Source organism: Apium graveolens, chromosome 2 (genome assembly GCF_009905375.1).
Source record: "Apium graveolens cultivar Ventura chromosome 2, ASM990537v1, whole genome shotgun sequence".
In the NCBI taxonomy this organism is placed as follows: Eukaryota; Viridiplantae; Streptophyta; class Magnoliopsida; order Apiales; family Apiaceae; genus Apium; species Apium graveolens.
The window spans coordinates 2,898,817-2,926,754 of NC_133648.1; the positions used below are offsets into that span (position 1 = coordinate 2,898,817).

The 27,938-nt window shown below is 34.8% G+C and overlaps 2 protein-coding genes across 2 annotated transcripts; both read right to left on the minus strand.

Annotated features, from left to right (window-relative positions):
• Positions 1-16,400: 16,400 nt before the first annotated feature.
• LOC141709096 (uncharacterized) lies at positions 16,401-18,620 on the minus strand. Its single transcript, XM_074513002.1, has 3 exons — positions 17,482-18,620; positions 17,282-17,387; positions 16,401-17,039 (listed from the first exon to the last, which is right to left on the minus strand). Exons 1-3 carry the CDS (start codon positions 18,618-18,620, stop codon positions 16,401-16,403), a joined length of 1,884 nt encoding a protein of 627 aa, XP_074369103.1.
• Positions 18,621-19,046: 426 nt separating this feature from the next.
• Positions 19,047-19,940, minus strand: LOC141684126 (uncharacterized). Its single transcript, XM_074488969.1, has one exon. It carries the CDS (start codon positions 19,938-19,940, stop codon positions 19,047-19,049), a length of 894 nt encoding a protein of 297 aa, XP_074345070.1.
• Positions 19,941-27,938: the final 7,998 nt, after the last annotated feature.

The window sequence follows — 27,938 nt, forward strand, 5'->3', positions numbered from 1 at the left end:
AATTATATAAAATTAGTTATTGGGACGGTAGTAGGAATTGTTAAGGAGAAGCAACAGTGTTTTGAGGTTCTTTGCAAGATTTGATTAGAAGTATTCCAGTGTATCAGTTTATGTTTGTTGGTGGCGATTTTATTAGTCATATTAGTGCACAAGTAGATGGGTGTCAAGGCATTCAAGGCGGTTTTGGGTATGGTGTAAGAAATTAGAGTGGATTAAAACTTTTTAGAATTTGCGAGAGCTCATGTATTAGTTCTTGTAAATTCTTACTTCCCAAAGCGTGAGGATAATCTCATTACTTTTAGGAGCGGAGGTCATTCCATGCAAATTGATTATCTTCTTCTTCAAAATAGGGATCTCAGATTATGTAAGGACCGTCAGGTTATTTTAGAAGAAGCTTGTACATCACAACATCATTTATTAATCATGGATTTATCTATCCATAGTCAGTTGACAGAGGGGATAAGGGTTGATATAGCAAAAATACTCTGGAGAAATTTGAAAAAATTGAAAGCTGAAGAGTTTAATACGAAGCTTCAAAGTTGTCTCATGCAAGAAGGAGATGTCGAGCAAATGTGGAATACTGTGGCTAACTCTATTCAAAATGTAGAAAAAATGATATTGGGGTAATTTCGGACTAAAAATTTCTCACAAAGAGTCGTGGTGGTGGAATGAACAAATACAAAAGAGAGTGCAGTTAAAGAAAAAATATTTTTTGGACTACATGTCATGTTCTTACGGCACAGATAGAGACAAAAAGAAATAAATGTTCAAAGTAGCACAAAGATTAGCTAAAAAGGCGGTCGTAGAAGCTAAAGTTAAGGCATATAAGGATTTGTATGGACGTCTCAACACCAAAGAGGGAGTGAATGACATTTTTAAAATTGAGAAAATGCGGAATAGACGGTGTAGAGATATTAGTTCGGTACGCTATATAAAGGATGAGGATAACCATGTTTTGCTGCAGGACGAGAAGATTAAAGCCAGGTGGAATAGAAATTTGTATCAGTTTTTAACGCAACCAGAGAGAGAAGTTAGTTGGGATCAAGAATTCTTACACATTGCAGACGTTGAGGCTGGTTTGGGAGAATATATTAGTAGAGATGAAGTGGGAGCAGCACTGCGCAGGATGGGAAAGGGAAAGGAAGTTGGTATGGATGAGATACTGATTGAAGTGTGGTATTGTTTGGGAGAAGATGGTATAATATGGTTGAAAAATCTCTTTAATAAGATGTTTCGGATGGCCAAGATGCCAAGTGAGTGGAGTGGAGGTCAAGCATTGTGATACCGCTATATAAAAATAAAGGAAATACTCAAAATTGTAATACCTCTCTTGGTATAAAGTTACATAGTCATACCATGAAACTCTGGGAATGTGTTATTGAGTCCAGGATTCGTAGGGTTGTCAATATCTCAGCAAATCAATTTGGTTTCATGTCTGGTCAATCAACACTTGAGGCTATCCATATTATTCGATGTCTCATGGAAAAATACTGAGAACGTTAAAAAGACCTTCATATGGTGTTTATTGATCTCGAAAAAGCTTACGATAGTGTACCGAGAGAGGTTATTTGGAGGTGTCTAGAAACTAAAGAGGTTCCACCAATATATATGTGTGATACATGATATGTATTCGGAGGTAGGGACATGTGTTCAAACGTCAATAGAAGATATTAGCTTTTTCCCGGTTGAGGTCGGCCTTCATCAAGGATCGGTGTAAAGTCCATTGCTTTTTAGCGTTATTTTGGATGTGATCACTCGTGAAATCTAAACTAACGTGCTATGGTGTATGCTTTTTGTTGATGACATAGTGTTAATTGCAGAAACTAGGAGTGCGGTTAATGTCCAATTAGAGCAGTGGCGTGATGTATTGGAGGCAAAGGATTTGCGTTTGAGACGTTCTAAGATGAAATACATGTGGGAAAATTTTAGTGGGGAAATTAATGAGTCAGAGGTTGAAGTTTCTATTGCTGAAGACAGAGTATGGATGATAAATCGTTTTAAGTACCTAGGTTCGGTCATTGACATCAATGAAGATGTTACTCGTCGTATTAAAGTCGGATGGCTTAAATGAAGGGCTGCCTTAGGGGTGGTGTATGATCAGAATGTACCTTTAAAGTTGAATGATAAATTCTATATAATTGTAATTCGACCAGCATTATTATATGGTTCAGATTGTTGGTCATTGTGAAAAGTTCAAGAACGTCGGTTATAAACGGCATAAATGCGTATGTTGAGATGGATGTGTGGGCGTACAATGGAAGATCGTATTCCAAATGATACCTTTAGGCAAGTTTTAAGTATTGAGTCTACTTTAAAGAAGATATAGGAGGGTAGGTTACGTTGGTATGGACATATTAAGCGACGGCAAGCATCAGCTCTAGTTAGAGGGGTTGAGCGTATAGTAGTACGGGGTAAGATAATGAGCGGTAGACCATGTAGAACTTGGGCAGATCAATTAAGTTTGGATATGGAAGCTTGAAATCTCATTGGTGAGAAGACGTTAGATAGGGTTTCTTGGAGACTACGAATTCAAGTAGTTGAGGATGTTTCTAGCTAGTGATTTGCAATGGCTTTAATTGTAGAGTTTGTCTTATTGTTATGTATTTCGGGTTGTGTGCCTCTGTGATTTTTTGTATGTTCTGATACATATAAAGCTTTTAACAATTACTGGAGACTGTTATTTTCTTGTGGGTAATCTCATGTATATATAACCCAGGTATTGCTTTTCATTCTGGCACGCATATATATATATATATATATATATGCCACACTAAATATTTATTGCACTAAGTCGGGGGTTTTCACCTAAACAGCCTCCCAGCTCTTCGAAGTAGGGGCATGGTCTGCGAACATCTTACCCCAGACTAACACTGCTCTAAGAGATATATACAATGAATCATATTAACAAAGAGAAATAATTTTAATATAAATAAATTCTTAAAACAAATTTTAAGAAAATTAAAACATAAACATTGAAGATAAGACATGAGCACCGGCAATAAGCTAGTTAACCCTTAAAACTTGAAAACACTACTTGATAGCTAACTGCACTTCTAGCTTATTCAAACGCCAGAGTAAATAATCATTGAAAAATAGGTGGAAATTGGGCAAAATCAAGATTATCGAGATCCACATTGTTTTCGTCACCAGGAGGAAACATATAATCAATATTGTGTTGTTGAGGGTCGTTTCGCATAACATGGTGATGGATATGTTGGTGAACATGCTTGTGGTGATCATGGTCGGGTATTTCATATCCAACTTCTAGTTGATCACGAAGGAATTCTTGAGAAGGAACATTGTTGAAATTTAGAGTGTTGATATCTTCAAGTTGAACTAGATGCGTGTGAATGTGGTAATGTATAGGTTGGTATTGGTGCTCCTGAGCGGGGAGTCGATGCAACATGAAGCGGCCGTTAGCATGGCCGTTAGCATGGTGGCCGTTAGTGTTGCCGTTTTCATGGACTTGTTCATGATGTTCTTCTACTTGTGCTGCTGCAGCCTGTGGTAATTCTTCATGATTATGAGTCCATTCAAACACAGGCTGGTTCGGAAGATTATAAGGTATGTTGAGTTGAAACTGATCAATGGTGTCATGCACTACCTGCAGTTGAAGGGGAAGATTATTCAGATGCTGGTTATTGTTGTTCAAGTAGTGGTTGTGGATGTGGTGGTGGCGGTAACGGTGCTTGTGTAGCTGTGGGAGCTGATCATTAGCGTACACCATCATGTTGTCCATCGTGTTGTTGATCTCAGGATTTAACCCTGTGTGTCTGTATATAAACACATACACATGTCCTGTGTGTTAGCAATCTTGTACGATAAAGACATTGTTATATATATATATTGAATATATAACTACTTCACAAAAACATTGTTAATTCTTAAATCACATAAGCATATGAGAATTAACAATTAAATTAGGAGAAGGGTTTGAGAAAACAAACAGAGATTGGATTTAATCTCGAGTCCAGAAAACTGTCTCCTTAAAGCAGTTTCGCCCCGCACCATCCGTGTTTAGCGACCTGCTTCCCAGGATAAAACGAGATACTAGTATAATCGATAGATCGAATATACTCTCAGCGAACTTGAACTGAGCCCGAGAACTATCACCGGAATATTGGAAAAATTTAAGACTAAAGAGACCAAGAATGAAAGAGATGACTCTTATTTTCTTGACTTAATAAAACTGGTGCCCTAAGACTCTATTTATAAAGAGAGGCTTGAAAGGACTTGTTTTTCTTTTCGATGTGGTACATGGTATTTATAAGAAAAACTAAGGAATAGGTTTGTGCTACTCTCGATGTGGTACAAAGCCACTTTTCATATTAAAAGGTAAAACTTTGGAACATCAGTTCTCATTCACCTTTTACTCATTTTGAGCGTGTTAATATGCGTTGGAATCCCCTCGAAGAGAAGAATACGTTCCAATAAATACACACCACTAACACATAATGTGTCTCACTCATATAGAGTCTCAAAATGATTCACAACTTAGTCTAAAATACTAAGTTTGTCCAACAATCCCCCACAAATGAGATTGATGGTCCAGTAGCACGCACCACATAGACACCACATAGACAGACAGACGCGGAGCTTGACTTGGTGATAGTTCCGGCGGTCAGATATAGCATACGATAGGTAGAGAATGCTCCTTGAACCTTCGCTCGAATAAGTATATCGACTTTACTGGTAGACAGTATGACGCGATGTCCTTGAACTGTTCGACCGTTTGTGTAAACGATGACATACTCATCATTATATCTTTCCTGACTCATTCAGTTCTCATGATTATGTCCATTTTGGCCATGGAACATCGTCCTGGTTCTGCAAGAGTTTCTAAAGAATTGTGCCTCACAATTCTCCTTTGAAGCGGCCATACTTCTCTCTTACATAGGTGATCTTTATCTTATAGAGTAACCCGCGTTTACTCAACCGAATATTATGTATTCAAACTTAACATCCTTGTATTCGTCAAAGATCATTAAAAGCATAAAGCTTAACCTCGTACCTTACGGGTCTCACTGTTTCATCATCATAGAAATAGGCCGGGGGTTACCCCCACAGTGATTTAGTCATCATGATTTAGTTGTCCCATTGAACCAAGTTCTTGGGATCTCCAGTCAGCAAGGTTGGGTGTCCACCATGACGCCGTTAAGCAATAGGCAAGGCTCATTCCTCTCGATGATTTGACAACTATCTCTCGGTCTAACTAGATTCTCTTGTCTTAAACAGATTCGCTCAGTTTAACCATCTGGTTAGTGGATCCAAACATTATCATTTGACTTTACATAGTCAATAATGATAATTCTCGTTGAGAATAGTTGTTTAATGGTATTATGTCCTCATCATAAATGTGAGACATACCATTTCATACACAATAATGTGATCTCCCAATTTGCATATTGATTACACGATATATGCATATTGAAGACACATTTTCCTTGTCATTTAGGAATATCCTTACAAAGTGGCTACTCGGCCTTTTAACTGCATTTATTTTATGCACCAGACTCGTATTCCATCATGAATCGAGCTAAGTTTAGGATTTCCATGACACGACTGCTAAGTGTGAAATGTATTCTCGAATGACTTTAAAGTTCTTAAAGTCAAATATCTAATTTACATACTATATTCACATAGTACAATTAGATATCTTTCGTATTGAAGTCCAAGCTCACGAGCACATATCATACACCTTAAATCTCATTGCAATCACTTCCAAGTGACCAATTTCCATTGTACTCGTGCATCTACCCAGTTTACCAACTGTGTAGCCTATGTCTAATTTTGTACAATTTTAAAAAGTACAACAGACTTGCAATCCTTCTTGAGAGATCCTTGTTCATCTACACTTGGATATATATAAATCCATTCCAGCTATGACAACTTTAGTTTCGTTGACCTCTTCAAAAGTCACATCACTAACATGTGACATGTATCATCTAAAAGTTTTAAAGTCACGAAGATTGTAATCTTCAAATCAAAACTTTTCAATCTCATCAAGATTTTCAGAGATGATCCTCTTGTCATTACTTCTCGTAATGATCAGATCACTCACATGCAATCAATTATGACTTGCATATCATGTGTAAATAACACATGCACACTTGTCAATTCTCTGATTTTGAATCAGTTTGACATCTCATATTGACATATTTCATATTTATGAAATAACTTTACTAGTTATTACTTAAGGCTTCACTTGTTATTGATATTACCAGCTTTTAGCGTCCCAAAAACCAGCAATTTCAGTTTGCATCATTACCGAGTTTAAGCGTCCTTAAACTGGCAATCCTTATTCACATAGCAACCAATATTGAGCGTCCTCAAAATGGCAACCATGTCATTTATTTGAAGCCATTGCTTATCATAGCAATATCAAATTTAATATGCCATTATTACGTGTCAATGTTGTTTCACTCAACATGATCACCGAAAATACAGATTTTCTACTCTTGCTTTATCTAGAGCAACCCTCGGATTCACGTAAATAGATATTTCTCCAAATAACTATTTAGAAAGACCATCTCAATGTTCATTGATGCACTTTTAAATTTCACAATACGATAATTTTAGTATCATCTTAATTAACCTTATTCTCAAACTCGAGAATATTTCATAAATTATATAAGGTCATCACTTTCGACTGTAATATTTTTTGTATCAGTCTGACCTTATACTTCCTTCAGACCCAGATATATTTTTCCAATTTAAAAATTCATTTGGGTCCTAATGCTTCTATCTCGTAAGAAGATCTATATATTTTTTTAAACAAGATTCTGTCAAACAGAACCACTCTCTCTATTTCTTAACATCCTTTCCCCCACAAAGGACATAGAGAGAACATGCACAATCCATTTTCTAGTACACGTGCTAGAAAATCTTGATTTATTGACTCTTAGTAATAGTCAAATTTTCTCTTGATATATTCACTTATCAAGAAATTATACGAGAAGCACATTGCTTCTATTAAATTTACGAGTTCACCTTCAAGCAAATTATCAAGACATTCGGGACTAGCAATTATCCAAGTCTTTTGCTCTCTGCAGGTTCATCCTCACATTCATCCAATAACTCGTAAGTTCATTTAGATGACTTTTAATTACAGATCTACTAGGATCTACTAGCTTATCGCATAAGCATTCCTAAACTCTGTAATAGTATTCTTACAAATCTCAAAAATTAGATTCATATATCGGATATTATTAGACTCAACCATTGTCTATGTATCCATCCAAAATATCTCAATTGATTTTGGATCTCATGCTACCAACAGAGGTATTGGTATCAAGTTTCGAGATACCCCCACATTTCAATTATTTTCAAGAATGTTTCATTACATTCCAATATTCATAGAAAATTCAATAATTTTCTATTTTAGATACCCCCACAATTTTAATATTTTACAGAATGTCAGAAAATATTCCAAAACTAATAGGAAATTTAATTATTTCCTTCTGTGGTATCATGTTTAAGGAACGATTAGCCCTTCGTAACTAATATCCTCAAATTCAGTGATAGTCTGAGCTGATCACAATCGTTTTGCATCTCTCTCAGAGCGCAACTCAAGCCTGCATCTACTCCATTTATTTAATGCGAGTAAGGTGCAACGACCTCATGAATATTCACGTTGCAAACAGAATTTGCCCGGTGATTATTCATCATCAAATTTATTCACTACCATCTTAATTATCTGTATTAAGTTGGATTTGCCCTTGAGTTTATAGAGCACACATCTCTCTATTTAGCTTCAATATTGACTCGACTACGAGTACGAGTGATAAATGTTTTACTATCAAACCAGACAGTAAACACGTATCGTGTCACTACCTCTCATCTGAGCAGGTTTTACGTTATTCATTAAAACCTATAAGATTTTAATATCATGTTAAAAGAACTTCCCGTAGTTCTTATCATTAAAAATTCAATTACCGAATTTCTCGAAAATATTTACATGGTTCACACGAACCTACATTTATGGCTCACCTACTGGTACAACCAGAAAAGGCCCAAGGAAGAACATAAATCTTCAATAAACCCACATTCAGTGATCCTTGATCAACTGATGCGTTAGGGTTAACAACTTTCCGGATTCTCTCCGAAGTTCAGCATAAATACTGATATCAATATTCGCCGTATTAAGTATCACATGGATCACTATAATAGGCTCGTGTGTCACTGCCGCAGCAGACCGACACCAACACGTGAAATTATTATTTAACTGGAGGAAAAATCCAACCAGAAAAATATAATTTATGTGCCGACCCATAACCTGTACTCCAGGCCCATTAGGTTTTTTAATGTGGAGAATCCTGAGCAATTGTAAATCTGGTTCACTTCAGCTGCCCACCTCGTCACATTATTTAACAACAAACATGTTACTGCATTCTATCCAGTATTACAAGTTTGTGATATAACTCCATTATTAAAGATTAAACAATAATAATTGATGCATTATCATCACTCAACAATGATTAAAAAATTAATCACCAAATAATCAAGTTCCATCATGAAGGGTCACATTTATGTAGCCATATCATTTAATTGCATAGCAATATCATGTTATGAACTTGCAAACATGCATGTAAACTATAGCATATATGATTCTTGTATCAGTGTACTAATAATTCCAAAATCAATTCAGAATTAAGAAATCAATCACCATGTTAACAAAACATAATAAGCTATCCATTAATAGCAAAAACATGGACGAATTATAAATTTGGGTTTAATCTACCAATTTATAATGATCAACCCGAAAGAGATGTCACCAAATATGTCCACTTGAATATAAGTTGATCATAAATCAATAACCATTAAAGCATCAATAGCCTTATAAGAAACCAATTATCCAACAACTTTGTGCTTACTTTTGCCTCGTACCTGTTATGCTTAAACAAAGCACCACTTAAAATCAAATTTATATTAATTTCAAGCACATGGCAACAAGTGATCAAAGAAATTAATGCACTAAATTTAATTTAATTAATGAGGCAAATAATGACCACTCATATACCCATAAATAAATCCAATTTAAACAATCAAATTGACTTTTACGTCTACTCACAAGAAAGTATGAAAATTGAAGGAAACTGCTTTAAGATTGTTAGCAATCTTGTACGATAAAGACATTGTTATATATATATATTGAATATATAACTACTTCACAAAAACATTGTTAATTCTTAAATCACATAAGTATATGAGAATTAACAATTAAATTAGGAGAAGGGTTTGAGAAAACAAACAGAGATTGGATTTAATCTCGAGTCCAGAAAACTGTCTCCTTAAAGCAGTTTCGCCCCGCACCATCCGTGTTTAGCGACCTGCTTCCCAGGATAAAACGAGATACTAGTATAATCGATAGATCGAATATACTCTCAGCGAACTTGAACTGAGCCCGAGAACTATCACCGGAATATTGGAAAAATTTAAGACTAAAGAGACCAAGAATGAAAGAGATGACTCTTATTTTCTTGACTTAATAAAACTGGTGCCCTAAGACTCTATTTATAAAGAGAGGCTTGAAAGGACTTGTTTTTCTTTTCGATGTGGTACATGGTATTTATAAGAAAAACTAAGGAATAGGTTTGTGCTACTCTCGATGTGGTACAAAGCCACTTTTCATATTAAAAGGTAAAACTTTGGAACATCAGTTCTCATTCACCTTTTACTCATTTTGAGCGTGTTAATATGCGTTGGAATCCCCTCGAAGAGAAGAATACGTTCCAATAAATACACACCACTAACACATAATGTGTCTCACTCATATAGAGTCTCAAAATGATTCACAACTTAGTCTAAAATACTAAGTTTGTCTGTGTTCTGCATTAATCCAATCTTAATTGTAATTGAACTTTAGATGTTGTGGTATCTTTTATGTGAATAAAAATCCTACATTGGAAATATTGCAGGAAGGTTGTTGTATTATTTGCTATATATGCAAAATATGTTAGGAATTAGCCGTTTGCTATCTATTATTCATATTCTAGCTTACCTGTTGATATTCATTTATATTTATTTAAATTTATTTTTTTATAAATTTAATAAATTTAAAATGTAGAAATATGAGTAAAAATAAGAGAAAAAAATATTTTTGTATATATTTACTATTTATTTTTGAGGCCTATATCAAAAATTCTCTTAATTATTTCTCTTCATTTGATTTTTAATTCAAGATTAAGATTTCAAAATTATATTTATACAATCATATAATAACTTTAGTATTATATAAACGAATAATAATTATAAAGTTATAATCTATACAATATATATACTAAATTATAATAATCGGAATGTGATATGATTTGATTCAACGATCATCCCCTTATTTTAATTTTTTTCGGTTTCCTTTAATATTAATTAATTTAGAAAATAAAAATAAATTCCAAATTACAGTTTTCTACATAAATTCAATCAACTAACCCAGTCCCAAATCAATTAGTTTACTCCCCTTAATTTCATATTGAATTACTTTTCTTGATTAACCAAATTGACTGGTTTTTTCTTGGGAATTTGTCAAAAATACCAATTTTTATATTTTTATTGTAATTTTACCAACTTACCAAACTTATTACAAATATACTTTATTTTAAATTTTTATTTGCAAAATTACGTTCCTAACTTTCTTTCAACTAAAGGCACATTCTCTGCCCAATCCCCCACCCAACATTCCCGACTCTCTCCTTTCTTCTTCTCTTCCGACTTCCCTTTCTCCGTGTCTCTCTTTCTCTATTTCAGTTTTATAATTGCTCTCTCTCTCTTCTCTGTATGTTTTGATGATGACATAGGAAATAGTACAAAAGTAAGACACCGACTCCAAACAATGTCAAGTTCTCTGTCGGCCACAGCTCCGTTGCCGGATGAAGGCCAGCTTGATTAGTCCATGGTTGTCTAGCACGTGGGTCCTCTACCGCCCCTATTCCTACAATCGATCTGATCACCGTTTTTACTCTTTTCCAATACATTCTTACTACTATTTGTTGCTGTCTTTTATTGTTCAATTTTATTCTCTCTCTAATATTAGTCGAATACTCTATGGATCTTATCTAACTTGTTGTTTCAATCTCTTTCTGACTAAACTAGTTGAGTAAATATTAACGATTCCGGCGACGACGATTTTTGGTTGATTTCATGGTTGCTTTTGTGATATTAGTATCGGCGGCCCCGCAGGGGCACTCATTTTCCGCTATTTGCAACCACCTGGACAACTTAATTTGTAACTAAGTGTAATTTTCAACAGATTTTTTCAAATTTACATTTGTGATTGCATACATGGTTACTAGCAGTTGCAGATATGGTTGCAAATGCAACCTCTGTATTTTTGCAAATATTTTTTGAAAAATAGTATTTTTACAATTTATTTTAAAAACTGATAGTATTTTTACAAAAAGTTTATAAAATTTAGGTATTTTTGATAAAAGCCCTTTTTTCTTCGACACCTGTAGATTTATCACCTACAATTCTTTCTTTGATTCCTTCCATTACATAATTATCTCATATACTTGATTTTTTGTATTTCATAATTAACATATAAAAGTAAAGCGAGGAAGTACACAAAAGGTGTGGGATAGTTTCTTGTGAGGAAGAGTGCATATATATTTAAAATATTATCTCGAACGAATTTGTATCTTTACAGAAATAATTTTTAAATATGATAAATGATTATTTTACCTTTTCACTAGATTGTCTTATTTCATATATACTATTATAGCGGTATTAAATAACTTAAGTACTGAGAACTTATTTTTTTATCATAGATTTCAATTTTAACTTACCCCAAGAATTTTGAAATTAGATTATAGTAAGTTATATGATCCTAATTACTAAAAAAAATTAAAACTATATCATTATAACAAAAACATTTGAATTTGTTTGTAGAATTATACATCGGGTCACTTCGGGAGAGGGGAGTACAATCTCCGATCCTCGAAAACACCTTAAATCCTAAATGACGATTCTTTTCATTACCGATCCCCGCCGGAACGGGGATGCGTGGAATAATTAAAAATAATAATTTTATATTTTTAGTATAAATTTTAAATAAAAACTTGTCTACTAATTCGTAATATATACAAAAATTTATAGTATCTCATATTTTAAATATCAAATCATATTAAAATTGATTTATAATGTAAATGAATGGAAAATTAAAAATACATATTATATTATAATATAAAAAAATAATCCATAAAATTATAGATTATTTTAAAATTATTATAATTTTTATACACTATTTTTTTATAAAAGTTTATTTAATAAAAAATATATGCCCCGTCCCGATACATACACACACACACATATATATATATAATATGGATTCACTAAGAGAATTTATAAATGTGAAATGTGTGAAACAAATTGGAAATAAATATGAGGTGAGTGAAACAAATATGAGGTGGTGGCATTTATAAAATTTTATAATATAAATTACAAAAACTAAATAAAAAGGAGGCATGTAAATAATATAAATTAATATTTTATTTACTCAAAAATTAAAGTATAAAAAAGAATTCGATAAAAAGAGAGGATATGGGTTATCTAATAAGAATTTTGAAGTAAACTAAGAAGTTATGTAGCATAATCGTAGTGATAAGAAACGTTTGAGTAGGAGGTTTGGTGTTCGATTCTCTGGACATACAACAATATACCTATTTTTAACAAAAATTGTGTGAGGAATGGCATTTCTATAATTTTCCAACATAAAAGGGAAAATTTATAATTTTACAAATGGCTCAATTTGCCCCTAGTCATCTTTTAATATATAGAAGGAGATCAAAATTGAAATCTTAATAAAAATCTTTTACGAGTTTAATCATACTGAGAAGCATCTAATTATCAATAAACACCTGATTGTACACATGACTCTATATTGTAGATAGTAGATGTACATAATGCTTAGTTATAGATTTCAGATTTGAAGCTTGTTATTTTTTGTTTGCTTTATTTGCTATAAGCACATGACAAACTCTAAGAAAAATTGAATCTTTCTTAATTGAACCTTTAGTTACATATTCTCAAAGAAAAAAGATCAAATAATGACCTCCAGTTTTGTTTGTTGAATGGAACTACCGAAAAGAATAATAATATGTTGTAATATTGCTTGGGCGAGAGTAGTACTATGATGGGTGACCCCCGGGATGTCCTCCTGTTGCACCCCTTTAAAATAAGGGATCAAACACATATATAGAACATATTTTCCCCGATGCCACAATTTCTCTTTCCTAGGGTTTCAACCAATATACACAGGTATATTAATCCGTTCAAAGCTTTTTGGGTTCAATGTATACTAATGATCAAGAAGCGCCGTCATTGGGAATTAGGGTTACGGTTCGAGGAGCACCGTCGTCGAGTTGGGGCAAGTAGGTGATGGATTGTGTTGGGTTTAAACGGGACGAGAGGTGGCGAAGGATCGGGATGTTAATTGACTAAGGGGTTCGGTGTTTGTGGAGCGGCGGAGATGGTGAACGATGGGGGCGATGGTGGTTGTTTGAGGTAGAGAAATAGAGAGGTTGAGCGAGAATGGGGTTGTGCAGAGGCTAAGAGTTTTGAGAGGAGAGATAGATCGAGGGCAGAGCTGGGAGTTGGAGGGGAGAGAGAGACCGAGAGTTTTGTGGCAGTGGTACACCGTTTGCGCCGCCACGGTCGTCGGCTGGTGAGATCAATGGGTTGGTGAGGATGTCGTGGATGATGCAATCAATTATTAATAATTGGAATTATTAGTAAACAAGAGTTTATTTTTATTTTAGGTCTTAACAATTGGTATATTAGAGGAAGGATCAGTTTTAGATTTTTTGTTTTAAGAGGATTAGAACTATGGATTGTGTCGGACATGTATAAATATACTCTATCCTTTTCCTGAGGTTATTATTTTTTCATGGGTCATAATAGAACTAGGGACAGTGTATCTTTGGAAAGTTGCGGCCTACGATTTGCTAGTTTGAATGTGGAAACATTGACCGGTAACTTTTTAAAATTAGTTGATTTATTACGCAAACAAAAAGTGCAAGTGGCGTGTATTCAAGAAACAAAGTGGAATGGAGAACAAACAAAGAAGGCAAATGGTTTTAAATTGTGGTATTGAGGATTAGTTAATTATCACAATAGTATAGGTATCATATTATCGATAAATCTAAAGGATAAAGTGGTGGAGGTCAAAAGATCTGGTGATAGAATTATGTACATTAAATTAGTTGTTGGGATGGCAGTGGGAACTGTTATATGTGTTTATTCCCCTCAAGTTAGACTGGGAGATGGAGAAGCAATAGTTTTTTGAGGTTGTTTGGATGATTTGATTAGAAATATTCAAGTGGATCAGTTCTTGTTTGTCGATGACGATTTTAATGGTCATATTAGTGAACAAGTAGATGGGTATCAAGGCATTCATGGTGGTTTTGGGTATGGAAATAAAGATCTCAGATTATGTAAAGACTGTCAGGTTATTCCGGAAGAAGCTTGTACATCACAATATCATTTATTAATCATGGATTTATCTATCAGTAGTCAGTTGACAAAGGGGACAAGGGTTGATATATCAAAAATACTCGTGAAAAATTTGTTAAGATTGAAAGTTGAAGAGTTTAATACGAAGCTTCAAAGTTGTCTCATGCAAGAAGGAGATGGCGAGCAACTGTGGAATACCGTGGTTAACTCTATTCGAAACGTAGAAAAATGAAATTGGGGGTGACTTCAGACAAAAAATTTCTCACAAAGAGTCGTGGCGGTGGAATGAAGAAATACAAAAGAGAGTGCAGTTAAAGAGAGAATATTTTTTGGACTACATGTCATGTTCAAACGGCGCAGAAAGAGATAGAAAGAAGGAAATGTCCAAAGTAGCATAGAGCTAAACTATAAAGGCAATTGTAGAAGCTAAAGTTAAGGCATATAAGGATTTGTATGAACGTCTCAACACCAAAGATGGAGTGAATGACATTTTTGAACTTGAGAAAATGCGGAATAGGCAGTGTAGAGATATTAGTTCGGTACGGTATATAAAAAATGAGGATGACCATGTTTTGTTGCAGGACAAGGAGATTAAAGCGAGGTGGAATAGATATTTTTATCACATATTTAACGTAGTCATAGAAAGAAGTTAGTTGAGATCAAAAATTCTTATAATCACTACAAGAAATTTACAATAACACAACAGTCATTAGACCACGGTACAAAATAAAACCGTCGTCCAGAAAAATTAAACCACGGTGAACTGTTGGCTCTTAAAAAACTGTTGTCCTGCGTTTCTTCTAACAATAGTTACTGATGATTTTACAAACTGTTGTCTAAGGTGCATGCTTTCATCTACTTAGACAACAGTTCTTTCCCGGGGTATTGTTTAGAACCCTTTACGATAATGGTTGATAGATGTTGTATGAACTTAAATTTATTTTACCTTAACATAATAGTGTTTGGCAAAAAGCTTGTACAAGTTAGACAACTGTTTATGATAACTGATGTTGTAGTGAACATCAGACAACACAATCTAAATACCATTATCCAATGCATAGTTCATAGACAACGGTTATTGATAGTATGAAATAATGTGCTTCATACAACAGTTTAAAATATAGTTGGTTGAATTTCATGTTTAAAAGACGGTTTTGGATATTTTCATAAAAACCGTTGTCTGTTTAATGAAGATAGAAAAAAAATTGACTTGTATTACATTACATTCCAGGTACACAGTACCACACAATAACATACCAAACCAAAACCAGCAGTCCATAAATCAACCAAACAACCAATATTAAACTAGAAATGTTAAATTAAAACTGTAAACCAATTCTAAGAGACTAGAAATTATACCAATTGTTCATAAAATAGGTCAACCACATACTTCAATAAATTGAGTAATAAGTCCAATCGCACATGAAACAAATGAAATTAAAATGTGCCAAAGCTGTTGACGCAAAGAGTTCTACAATCAGTAGTGAATGTTACAATGAAAATGAGTAGACAGTTCTTGTTCCTTGCCATTGCCACTAACATGCATGCTGCTTAGCCACAGTTTTGAAGGCCTTGTTTTATGCTTGACGCTGGTAACTCTGCACAAATAGAAAACAGAACATTAACCTTAATTTCTACAAGTTTGATACCACAAATTGTAAAAGTGTATCATCTACAATAATAAACATATCTCCGGCCGGACTCCTTTTCCCAAGCTTGCCATAATATTCATCTGTGTTTATCCGCCAAAAGATTATTTTTGCTATGATAAAATCATCATCTATTATAACAAGAGAAGTCAATGTTAACTAGATGATGATTTTACCACGGCAAAAGTAATCTCATCAATGGGTTGACCAGAAGTACATGTAGATAATCTGGGTTTCACCTATAAGAAAAAGACGGGTCATCAGTACATGGAGTGAAAGCTGTATAAAAAATTATATATATTACCATCATGGAAGCTGAATCCATTCTTCTTCCTCTCGCATATAACTAGTGTTTTCATCATCATGTTCATCAAAATTAGGGAAAAGGGGCAAATGCAGGTCATTCTCAAGTTCTACTTCTACAGAGCCATCATTTTCCTCATCATAGTGGTCATGAAAGTTCTTTTCTGGTAGCTTTAGCACCACAGTCCAAAATTTCTCAAGAGGATCATAAATGTAGTAAACTTGCTTAACATGTTTTCCTAGCACGAATGGATCATTTACAAATCCTAATTTGTTCAAATTAACCAATATAAATCCCAAGTCATCAACCTTAACCCCTTTGTTAATATCTACCCAATTACAACGAAATATAGGGACCCTGAAATTATTATAGTCTAACTCCCATATACTTGTTATAACTCCATAATAGGTGTGTGCAGTTTGTTCAACAGTTTTATCTTTTTCAACAAGCATCAAAGTATCTACAACAACAGAGACACCACTACACTGAACTTGTCGATTATCATCGTGGTCCTTGGTGCTATAACTAACACCGTTAATTCTATAACCGCTGAATGTAGGAACATTCTTGTTAGGCCCTTCTGCAATCCACCTTATCTCATCACCTATGGTATAATCTTCTTGGAGCAATTCTGTTACAATCTGTCAAAAAAATATACTAATTTATAGTAATTATAATATGAAGTTTCACTGTGTACTTATATATCAGCTACTTTTAAAGTAAATGAACATAATACCATAGGTGATGAGATACAATTACTTTAAAAATTTATTTAATTTAGCTCGATGTTCTCCTTCTAGGTCTGTGTTTTAATTTAGTTGTCACTTGCATTTTTAATTAGGACGACATGAAAAAGTAATAAATAGACTAATAGAAATCTTACCTTTTTCTTGAACCATTCGGCGAATTGATCATTTTGCTTGTTCTTTAGCCACACTTGGTCATTTTCATGCTGCGGGTATCTTACCATCAAAGATGCCATATGTTCACTACAAGAAAAATAAATTGGTCAATTTTTGAATTATGAAAAGGCAGAAAATAAATAAATAACAAAATACACACATACTTTAGTACGTAACTTACTCAAAATATGGCCTGATGTCATTGCTATTTTGTAGGAAACATAAATGTGCAAGCTGGAAGTCCTCTTTGCTCGGCTTTATGATTGTGGCACCAGATAAAGGCCTGCTTATTCCATTTTGCTCATGCCTAACATTTTCTGGCAAACCTATGGTTGCTTCATCAAAATTGACCAAACATTCAACGGCCTCCTCGGCAACATATGCCTCTGCAATACAGCCTTCGGGATGAGCAGGGTTTCGTACATATCCCTTAAACGCCTTCATATATCTCTCGAAAGGATACATCCAACGAAGAAAGATTGGCCCGCAAAGCTTAACCTCTCTCACAAGATGAACTGAGAGATGGATCATCACATCAAAGAACGAGGGGGGAAAGTGTTTTTCTAGCTGGCATATTGTTTCCACCAACTCAGATTGCATTTTTTCCAATTTATCTACATCGATGACTTTACTGCAAATTGCCTTGAAAAATAGGCAAAACCTTATTATTGTGCACCTGACTTGTTTTTGCAGTACTGACCGAATTGAAATTGGAAGTAGATGATGCAATTTCATGTGGCAATCATGAGATTTCATTCCACCAAGCCGAAGTTTTTCCATATTTACAAGATTCTTAATATTTGAACAAAATCCATCCGGTAACTTCATTTGAAGAAAGGATGAGCAAACTACCTTCTTTTCTGCATTTGATAAGTTCCATGAAGCCAAAGGTACCTTCTCTTTCTTGCCGGGAGTTTTTGGCCTCAGCTCTGTTCTTATTCCCATATCAGCCATATCAAGACGGACAGACTCCCTATCTTTTGTCTTTCCAGGAATATTTAGCAAAGTTCTGAGTAAAGCTTCACATATATTTTTCTCGATGTGCATCACATCGAGAACATGCCTAACCGGAAAAAACTTCCAATACTCAAGTCGGAAGAATATAGAAACCTTCTTCCAAACTGGTCGAGCTTCACCTTTCTTCCATCGAGGTTGGCGTTGTGTCTTACCAAAGACATGGTCCCTTAGATGTTGTACTCGTCCAAAAACCTGCTCACTGGTTAATGGAATAGGAGCAACATCCTTCTCAACAGTGTTATTAAAAGCTGTTTTCTGCTTTATATATGGATGATGACGGGGCAGCCACCTCATATGCCTCATAACCACCGTCTTTCGATAATGAACGAGCCTAGTAGCCTTTGTGTTATCAACACAGACAGTACAAGCATTATGCCCTTTAATTACGTTTCCTGACAAGTTTCCCAAGGCCGGATAATCACTTATTGTCCATAATAATATACCCCTAAGTAAGAAAGAATCTCGTTTATATGCGTCATACACTTGTTTCCCGAGCTACAACTGTTGCAGATCTTCTAAAAGCGGTTGAAGGAACACGTCGATATCATTTCCAGGCTCCGTTGGTCCTGATATTAACAAGCAGAGCATAATATACCTTCTTTTCATACAGAGCCAAGGTGGAAGGTTGTAAATTGATAGCAAAACCGGCCAACTAGAATAATCAGTACGGTTTCCACGAAAAGGATTAAAACCGTCAGAGGATAAAGCTAACCGAAGGTTCCTGCTATCCTATGCAAAATCAGGCCACTCTTTATCAACATCCTTCCATGTTTCCGAGTCAGTCGGATACCTCATTTTACCATTATTTTGTCGCTCGGTGTCATGCCAAGTCATGTCCTTTGCAATTTGGGGTGTGTTGAACAAATTTCTTATTATTGGTATCAACGGGAAATACCATAAAACCTTGGCAGGGACTCCTTCATGTTCTTCTCCTTTCTTATTCAATTTCCATCTAGAGGCTTTACACATCCGACAAGTTGTCTCGTCTTCATTTATCTGGCCACGATATAAAAGACAATTATTCGGGCATGCGTGTATCTTCTCATACCCCATTCCTAATGCACATAAGGTTTTCTTTGCTTCACTGAAAGAAGAAGGGATATTGTTGCCTTCCGGAAGCAAATCCCCAATCAACAACAGAACATCGGAAAAACATGAATCAGACATACCATGTTTCACCTTCAAGTTGAATAACTTAACCAACGCTTTCATCTTAGTGTAATTCTCACAACCAGGATAGAGAGGTGCATGCTCACCTTTGACATGATTCACGAAATCTGAAGAATCGGAGGAAAAATCATCATCATTTTCGTCAGCTTCACCCATTCCTGTGTAGGCCTGGTTTAAAAATACAGAGGAGTCACTTTCATCCGGTAGAGAACTTTCTACAGAATTTGCCTCCCCGTTCCATATCCAGTGTGCATAAGTTTCATCTATGCCATATTGAAAAAGGTGGTTTTTAACAGTCCGAGCATTCCAAGATTTGCTGTGTGCGCACTTTAAGCATGGACAACTTATTTTTCCTTCATTATAACCATTCTTAAAGGCAAACATCAGTAAATCCTCCACTCCTTTTTTAAACTCTTTTGTTCTTCTATCAGCTGTTAACCATGATCTATCCATCTTTTGATACAAACAAACTGAAAAAAAGAAAAATGTAAGCCGTCAAAAACAGAACATAGTACCATTAGACTATATCTTCAACTATTAAACACCAAATTTAATAGAGTACATGTGAGCACAAATTAAACAACTACAGATTAAGCACAAATTAAACTAAAAAATCAACAAAAATAAAACAAGAGCTAGATGAGTTGATCTTCAAGTTAAACTCAAATTAAAACAGCAATTATACCATTAAACACCAACTGCAACTAAACAACAAATTATACCATTAAACACCAAATTAAACAGAAGTAGAAATCCTACCAGTAAACAGAAAAGTAAACAGAGTACGGGTGAGCAGTGAGCACAAATTAAACAATTACAAATTAAGCAAAAATTAAGCTAAAAATTCAACAAAAATAAAACAAAAGCTAGATGAGTCGAGCTTCAAGTTGAGTTAACAGATCCAAAGAAACAATGGAGGTTGAATTACCTAACGGAGGTGAGAAAATCAAAGATACGGAGGCCGCCGTATGGAGAGAGTGAGAGAGTGAGGATATAGATGAGAAGTGAGTGAACAACCTAATTTGACTCAATTATTTTGCAGTTGGTCTGACATAATTAAAGCTCAATGATTGTGATGTTATATTATTTTTTAGTTCGGGTTTATGTGATTTCCGGGTTTTTTAGTTCGGGTTTCTGTGATGTCCGGGTTAAAAAGCTGACTCGATTCATCCGGTATATGAATCGAGGACTCGGTTTAGGACTTGCGAGATCTAAATATAGATCCGTGGTTAAATCCTGCAGATTCGTGGTTCGGGTTTCTGTGATGTCCGGGTTAAAAAACTGACTCGATTCATCCGGTATATGAATCGAGGACTCGGTTTAGGATTTGCGAGATCTAAATATAGATCCGCGGCTAAATCCTGCAGATTCGTGGTTCGGGTTTCTGTGATGTCCGGGTTAAAAAGCCGACTCGATTCATCCGGTATATGAATCGAGGACTCGGTTTAGGATTTGCGAGATCTAAATATAGATCCGCGGTTAAATCCTGCAGATTCGTTGTTCGGGTTTCTGTGATGTCCGGGTTAAAAACCGACTCGATTCATCCGGTATATGAATCGAGGACTCGGTTTAGGATTTGCGAGATCTAAATATAGATTCGCGGTTAAATCCTGCAGATTCGTGGTTCGAATTTCTATGATGTCCGGGTTAAAAAACCGACTCGATTCATCTGGTATATGAATCGAGGACTCGGTTTAGGATTTGCGAGATCTAAATATAGATCTGCGGTTAAATCCTGCAGATTCATGGTTCGGGTTTCTGTGATGTCCGGGTTAAAAAACCGACTCGATTCATCCGGTATATGAATCGAGGACTCGGTTTAGGATTTGCGAGATCTAAATATAGATCCGCGGTTAAGGATCCAAAATACCGAGAATATACCCATAATCAATAAAAATCCGTAACATTTAATGATCCAAAATATTAAAAAAAACCCATATTCACCAAAAATCCGGAAGATTTAACGATCCAAAAAACCTAAAAAACCCATATTCGACAAAAACCCGGAACATTTAACGATCCAAAATACCGAAAATAAACCGAACAGTTGTTAAGTAGTACTTCTAACAACTATTTATTTGAATTGTATTTTTACATTTTATAGCAATTATATTATAACAAATTATATTACCCACCGTTAGATTAGAAAATGAATCAAATCTCTACCATCCATTTGATTTTTCATTTCCCCCCAATCCCAAATTTCTCTCCCACCTTAACTTTGCGGTGTTTACTCGACACATTTCATTTCTCCAACACAGAGCACCCAACTCAACTGAGCACCGATTACCCAACACAGAGCAGCGATTACCCGACACCGAGCAGCGATTTCTGATTCCGAGCAGGTATTTTCTTCTACAACCCTAGAATCCACGGTGTTGGGGTTTTTTTAGGATTTTTTTAGGTTTTTTTTAGGGTTTTTCTGGTATATGAGTTTGGGGGCTTTTCTAGTATATGAGTTTGGGGACTTTTCTAGTATATGAGTTTGAGGGGTTTCTTTTAATTATATTGATTTTTTGTGATGAATCTTTACATGCATGTATGTGGTCTTAGCAAAATCAATTAGGATGATTTTATATGTTTGTGGTATGCGATTATTTTATATGTATGTGGTCTGGGATGAAACTGATTGTTTATATTGATTTTGCTTATTTGATTGTTCGGGTTTCCTCCGATTATATGTATGTGGTCTTAGCAAAATCAATTTGGATTATTTTATATGTATGTGGTATGCGATTATTTTATATGTATTTTGATTAGTTGATTAGTTAGGTTTCTGTGATAATGTTTTTTATCTGATTCTCAAGTCCATTATGCGATTATATCTATGTTTTTTCTATGATTCTAGTCATTATAGTATTATGTTAATGTTTTTGTGCTATAAATATAGATTTATGTTTATATATATGGTATAGTTCTTCTTGTAGCTCATAGTTGTTAATTGCATCGTAGCTTTTTGTGGTTCATATATGTGAATTGTATAGTTCTTCTTGTTTCGTTTGTAGCCTCTGTCTTATATGCTGCTCTTTATGTGCTGTATAGATCATGGCTACTCCGAAAAAGAAAAGCAAGTCAAAGACGATAGAGTCGAACATAAGAAGGTCGCCGAGAATAGAGTCGAAGAAGAAACCGTTAAAAAAGATCAACCGATCTGTATCCCATCCCTGTACCATGAATGTGATCAGGGCTTTGAGAAAGATGAGGTCCTTAAACAACCAGACCCCTAGTAGGACTCCTACCACTTCAACTTCTTCCCCAAAATCAGTGAAGAAGAAGCCTATAACTTAAAGAAGCCTATATCGAATTGTGCGATGCAAGATAATGGGGAACAAACTTAACGTGTCTTTTAACAACAAAGGAGAGCCATTTGGTCCTGAAGCGGCAGAGATGCAATCCTATATTGGGGTATTGGCAAGAACCAAACCTCCAATATGGCATGATAATTGGAAATGTGTTCCTGAAGAGACAAAGACAAAGATTTGGGATTGTGTGCTGGTAGGCCAAAATAAACTTATTAAGTTCATTGACTTTGTCTGCTATAAGTTCATTTTATTACTTGTTTCTTATAATTCTTTTAATTTCTTATGTATGCAGATGGCTTTTATTTTACCTCCATCGGCCAAGAAGTTGGTTTTACGTTCTGCAGGTCAAAAATGGAGGGAGTTCAAAAGTCGGTTGACCACACATTACATTCTTCCTTATCGGGATCAACCTCAATTATTGGCCTATCCGCCTGCAGATTTTTCTTTCATAGAAAAATCTCATTGGGACATTTTTGTGGCTGAACGTGTGGCGCCCCCCAAACCCGGGTCAGAAGTTTGGGGTCCACACACACACCTTATTTATAACCTGCTTATAACAATATTAAAGATAACAATAATATGCAATGACCCTACTTACCAACTACCACGGATCGCAACAGGTTAAAGTATGCACACAAGCCAAACACACTAATATATTACAAACCGTTCAAAACCCAACTATCTCAAACTCCAACTAAGTATTAAACATTATTACAACCTTTTACAAATTTAAATTATGCAAAAGAAGCCTACTAGCTCATCTTCCTCAACCTGAACCCCTAGCTCTCGCGCTGGACTGGGGATCCTCGCTACCAACTGGTTCCTTTTTAACTGGAAAGAATATAAACAACATCACACAAATGAGCTAACTAGCTCAGCAAGTCACAATGACAAAACTGAGAATAATGATCATCAGGTGACTATGATTATGATATCAAGTGAACATTGGATTATGATTTAGAATTGGATATTATACTTTTAATTTAAAAACCAAGGTTAGGCTGCTGATCAGTCACGCACTAACCCCGAGCAAGGCACACAGCATTGCTCTAACTACTGGATCCAAGGCACACTTTGGCCTAACTTGACCATTATATGGTCTGACCACGAATCTGGTCCACAATTTTATAAAAACAATCCAATTCTAACATAATAACAGAATATGCAATAATAAACAATAACCAGAATCATTAACAACAATGAGTGTTTAACAATGAAAGGGTTTCAATCTTTGTAAGGATCAATAAAGTAGTTTAAAAGCTTGAATGCTGGGTAATGAAAGAATTGGATAACAAAAGAATCAATATTTCAGGGTTTCAAAGATTTGGGCTCTCAAAGCATAGGATACAATGGTTGAATGTACAAGTAATTCAGTTCAGTGTTTGGGATTTTGTTTGCATGTATTTATGGAATAGTATCGTATACTTGAGGTTCGAGTTTGGGTTTACAATAATCAATGGCTTAGAAAGAATATGGTTCATGGCTCAAGAACAATAACTGAAATCAGGGTTTAGGTTTCCGTGCTTCAAAACACTTGCAATATCAACCATCAACTCATAGAGTTCTATTCAACACATACTTCTAGCTACCCTTCGTTTTACCCAAATCCGATTAACGGATTGAAATCTATGCAATAACCAAGTAAATATCGAATATATAGACCGATAGTCAAACAACAAGTCACGTATAACACATAATACATCACGTAATCAATGACATATCATTTATAAAGAACTCTCGGGTCATAAATAGGCTTTCTGGTATTTAAAATGATTTTTAAAACATTTTTCGGAATTAAAACGGGTCGTTGGAACAATTTCGGATTAATAAACAAGGTTCGGTTAGCCAATTCTGGCTTCGAAACAATTTTAGAATAATTATCGAGCCTTAAAAATAATTTAGAATAATATTTTAAAGTTCGAAACTATTTTTCGGAATTTTTAAATCATTTTTAAATAATTAAATCTAATTAAATAATTAACTAAAAATCAATTAATAATTAATTAAATCAATTAATTTTTGAATTAATTGACTAATTAATCAATTAAAAATTAACTGAAATTAATTAACTAATTAATTCAGATTTATTTGTGAATTAAAAATAATTTTTGGAATTAAAATAATAATTTTTAGAATTTTCAGAAATTAAAAACGAATTTTTATAATAAAAATAAATGGGAAATATGATTTTTAAACATTTTTAAAACAGGAATCCTATTTTTGCAAAGTCTGGAAACTACAGGGACCAAACTGCATCTTCCCCAAAACTTCAGGGACCAAACTGCAATTTTTACAAGGGATCGCCGGAAAACACAGAGGTGGCCGGAGAACACGTTCCCGGCGTCCTCACCCCACCAACACCTCCAGATCACATCTACACAACACCAGGAACACAACCATGCAATCAAAACAACCTAACAATCCCTGAGTTGGCCGGAATTTGGCCGTGAAATTTTCCAGTTTCCGGCGAACATCAGAAAACTTCAAAACACAACTCCCTTCTCTACAGACCTCGTTGGTTCATGAAACTTATACGACTGGATTGCTAATTTCACAGAGAACACAACCCACTATATCACAACATCAATCTATCACAGAATAAGAAACCCCCAAATTTCAATTAAGAACATTCATACGGGTTATAAATCCTAATTTTAAAATTCGAAAATCAAACTCAAATTTGAACATGTTATTGAACTCCAAATTAGACGTATGACATATGAAAATCATCAGGAAAACAAGCTCTACAACATGCAATCATCAAATCATACAAACAATCATCCGAACAAAAATTCATATTTTTAATAAAATAAATTCGAAAATAAATAAATTTTTAGAAATTAAACCTTTGATTCTGCAGTGAAACAAAGCTCAGAATCTGATAGTACTCCTTGAGACCTTCAAATTGGTTACTCCAACTTTTCAAACGGATTTCATTAACACCTTGAATTTGTGGTTTGATTCTCAGAAAGGTTTATGAATATATGATTTTTCTCTGTAAAATTATATATTTATCTGTCTGCAAATGATTTTGATACGAAATAAAATACGGTAAAAGACTATTTATAATTACTGAAAATTAGTATCCCGTTGGATCATTCCGGATATAAAATGGTACGTTTATTTATAAAAACTGATCCAAACGGTATCGGTTTTCGGGATAATTATCCAAATCAGTACAGCTTGTATTGCGATCTTGGTCTCAGCGCCCAGTTACACGTACTACGAAGTGATAATTGGGATAGTTTAATAAAAAACTCCCGTTTATCGAAAATACGGGTTTTATTAATTTACCGAAACGAATATTGTATCGAAAATGTTGCGCCGGGACCCGCGCAGGACAAACCGTACGCCGGATCGAAAAAGTCGAAACATGGAAAATACTCGGAATATTACAATTAGGTTAGGAAGGAGTTCTCGGAAGAGTTTCGGGTTCCAAAAACGTAACAACGGTTGACGTCGGTTGGTTCCCGTTTTTATAAAATAAATTTTAATTACCCGGAAAAAGATTTTAGAAATTTCATATGATTCTTATAAATCTATAAATCAACATAAAAATAATTAGGAAGATATGACAATTATCTATATTTTATCTTGGACATATAAAAATTAAAATACTCAATTAATATTATTTTTGAATATTCAAGTACATATATCACTTAACAATTAACTCACAGAATAGATACTGAACACACATATTAATTATTTAATAGTAAAAATAATTACACGTTATATCCCGGATATTACATCCTTCCCCCCTTAAAAGGATTCTGTCCTCAGAATCTCCTAAGAAAACAAATGAGGGTACTTTTCTCTCATATCACTTTCTAACTCCCAGGTTGACTCTTCAACCTTTGGGTTTCTCCATAATACTCTTACTAACTTTATCACTTTATTCCTCAATACTTTCTCTCTTTCCTCTAAAATCTCTATTGGATTCTCTACATATGATAAATCTGCCTGAAGCTCTATTGGCTCATATTCTATTACATGCCTGGAGTCTGGATTATATTTCTTGAGCAGCGATACGTGAAAAACATTGTGAATGTGTTCCATGTGCGGAGGTAACGCCAACTCGTAAGCTACTTTACTAATGCACTTTAGAATTTCAAAAGGTCCGACATATCTTGGGCTTAGCTTCCCTTTCTTCCCAAACCTCGTTAGTCCTTTCCACGGTGATACTTTCAATAATACCAAGCTCCCTTCTTCAAATTCCATGTCTTTCCTTGACTGTTCTGCATATCTTCTCTGATGATTTTGTGCGGCTATTAATCTCTTCTGGATAATTTCAACAACTTCCTTTGTCTGTTGCACCAATTCAGGTTCGAGTATTTTGCGTTCTCCTACTTCATCCCAATATAATGGAGATCTACATTTGCGTCCATAAAGGGCTTCATAAGGTGGCATCCCAATGCTGGCGTGATAACTGTTGTTATAAGCAAATTCTACCAGGGGTAAATGCTCGTCCCAACTTCCTTTGAAATCGCACAAACACGTAGCATGTCCTCGATTGTCTGGATTGTTCTTTCACTTTGGCCGTCCGTCTACGGGTGATAGGCCGTACTCATATTCAATTTTGTTCCCAAACATTCTTGAAAACTCTTCCAAAATCTTGAATTAAACCTTGGATCTCGATCAGATACGATAGACACTGGAACTTCATGACGAACTACAATTTCTTTTAGGTACATATGGACTAACTTGTCGAGCGAAAATCTTTCATTTATAGGCAGAAAATGAGCTGACTTGGTAAGTCTATCCACTATAACCCAAATGGCATCATGATTAGTCCTTATCTTTGGTAATCCAACTATGAAATCCATGGTAATATGTTCCCATTTCCACTCTGGAATCTCCAATGGCTGTAGCAATCCGCTTGGTCTCTGATGCTCTGCTTTAACTCTCTGACAGGTATAGCATTTGCTAACCCATTCTGCATTTTCCCACTTCATATCTGGCCACCAATAATTCTTCTTTAAATCTCTGTACATTTTGGTACTCCCTGGATGGATGGAATATCTTGAACTATGTGCCTCTTGTAAAATTTCATTTTTCAGCTCCGTCACTGGTGGAATCCAAACTCTTGAAGAAAACCTAAGAATACCTTGATCATCTTGTTGCGTGCATAATTCCTCACCTACCAAACTAT

What these genes read in the sequence shown, in the direction of transcription:
- LOC141709096 (XM_074513002.1), bottom strand. Translation starts at nt 18,620, where the DNA reads ATGAGGCATATGAGGTGGCTGCCCCGTCATCATCCATATATAAAGCAG. An exon ending in GACATCAGGCCATATTTTGA is followed by an intron (nt 17,388 to 17,481) that starts GTAAGTTACGTA and finishes TTTTTCTTGTAG; the next exon opens with TGAACATATGGCATCTTTGA. An exon ending in CCGAATGGTTCAAGAAAAAG is followed by an intron (nt 17,040 to 17,281) that starts GTAAGATTTCTA and finishes TTTTTTTGACAG; the next exon opens with ATTGTAACAGAATTGCTCCA.
- LOC141684126 (XM_074488969.1), bottom strand. Translation starts at nt 19,940, where the DNA reads ATGGATAGATCATGGTTAACAGCTGATAGAAGAACAAAAGAGTTTAAA.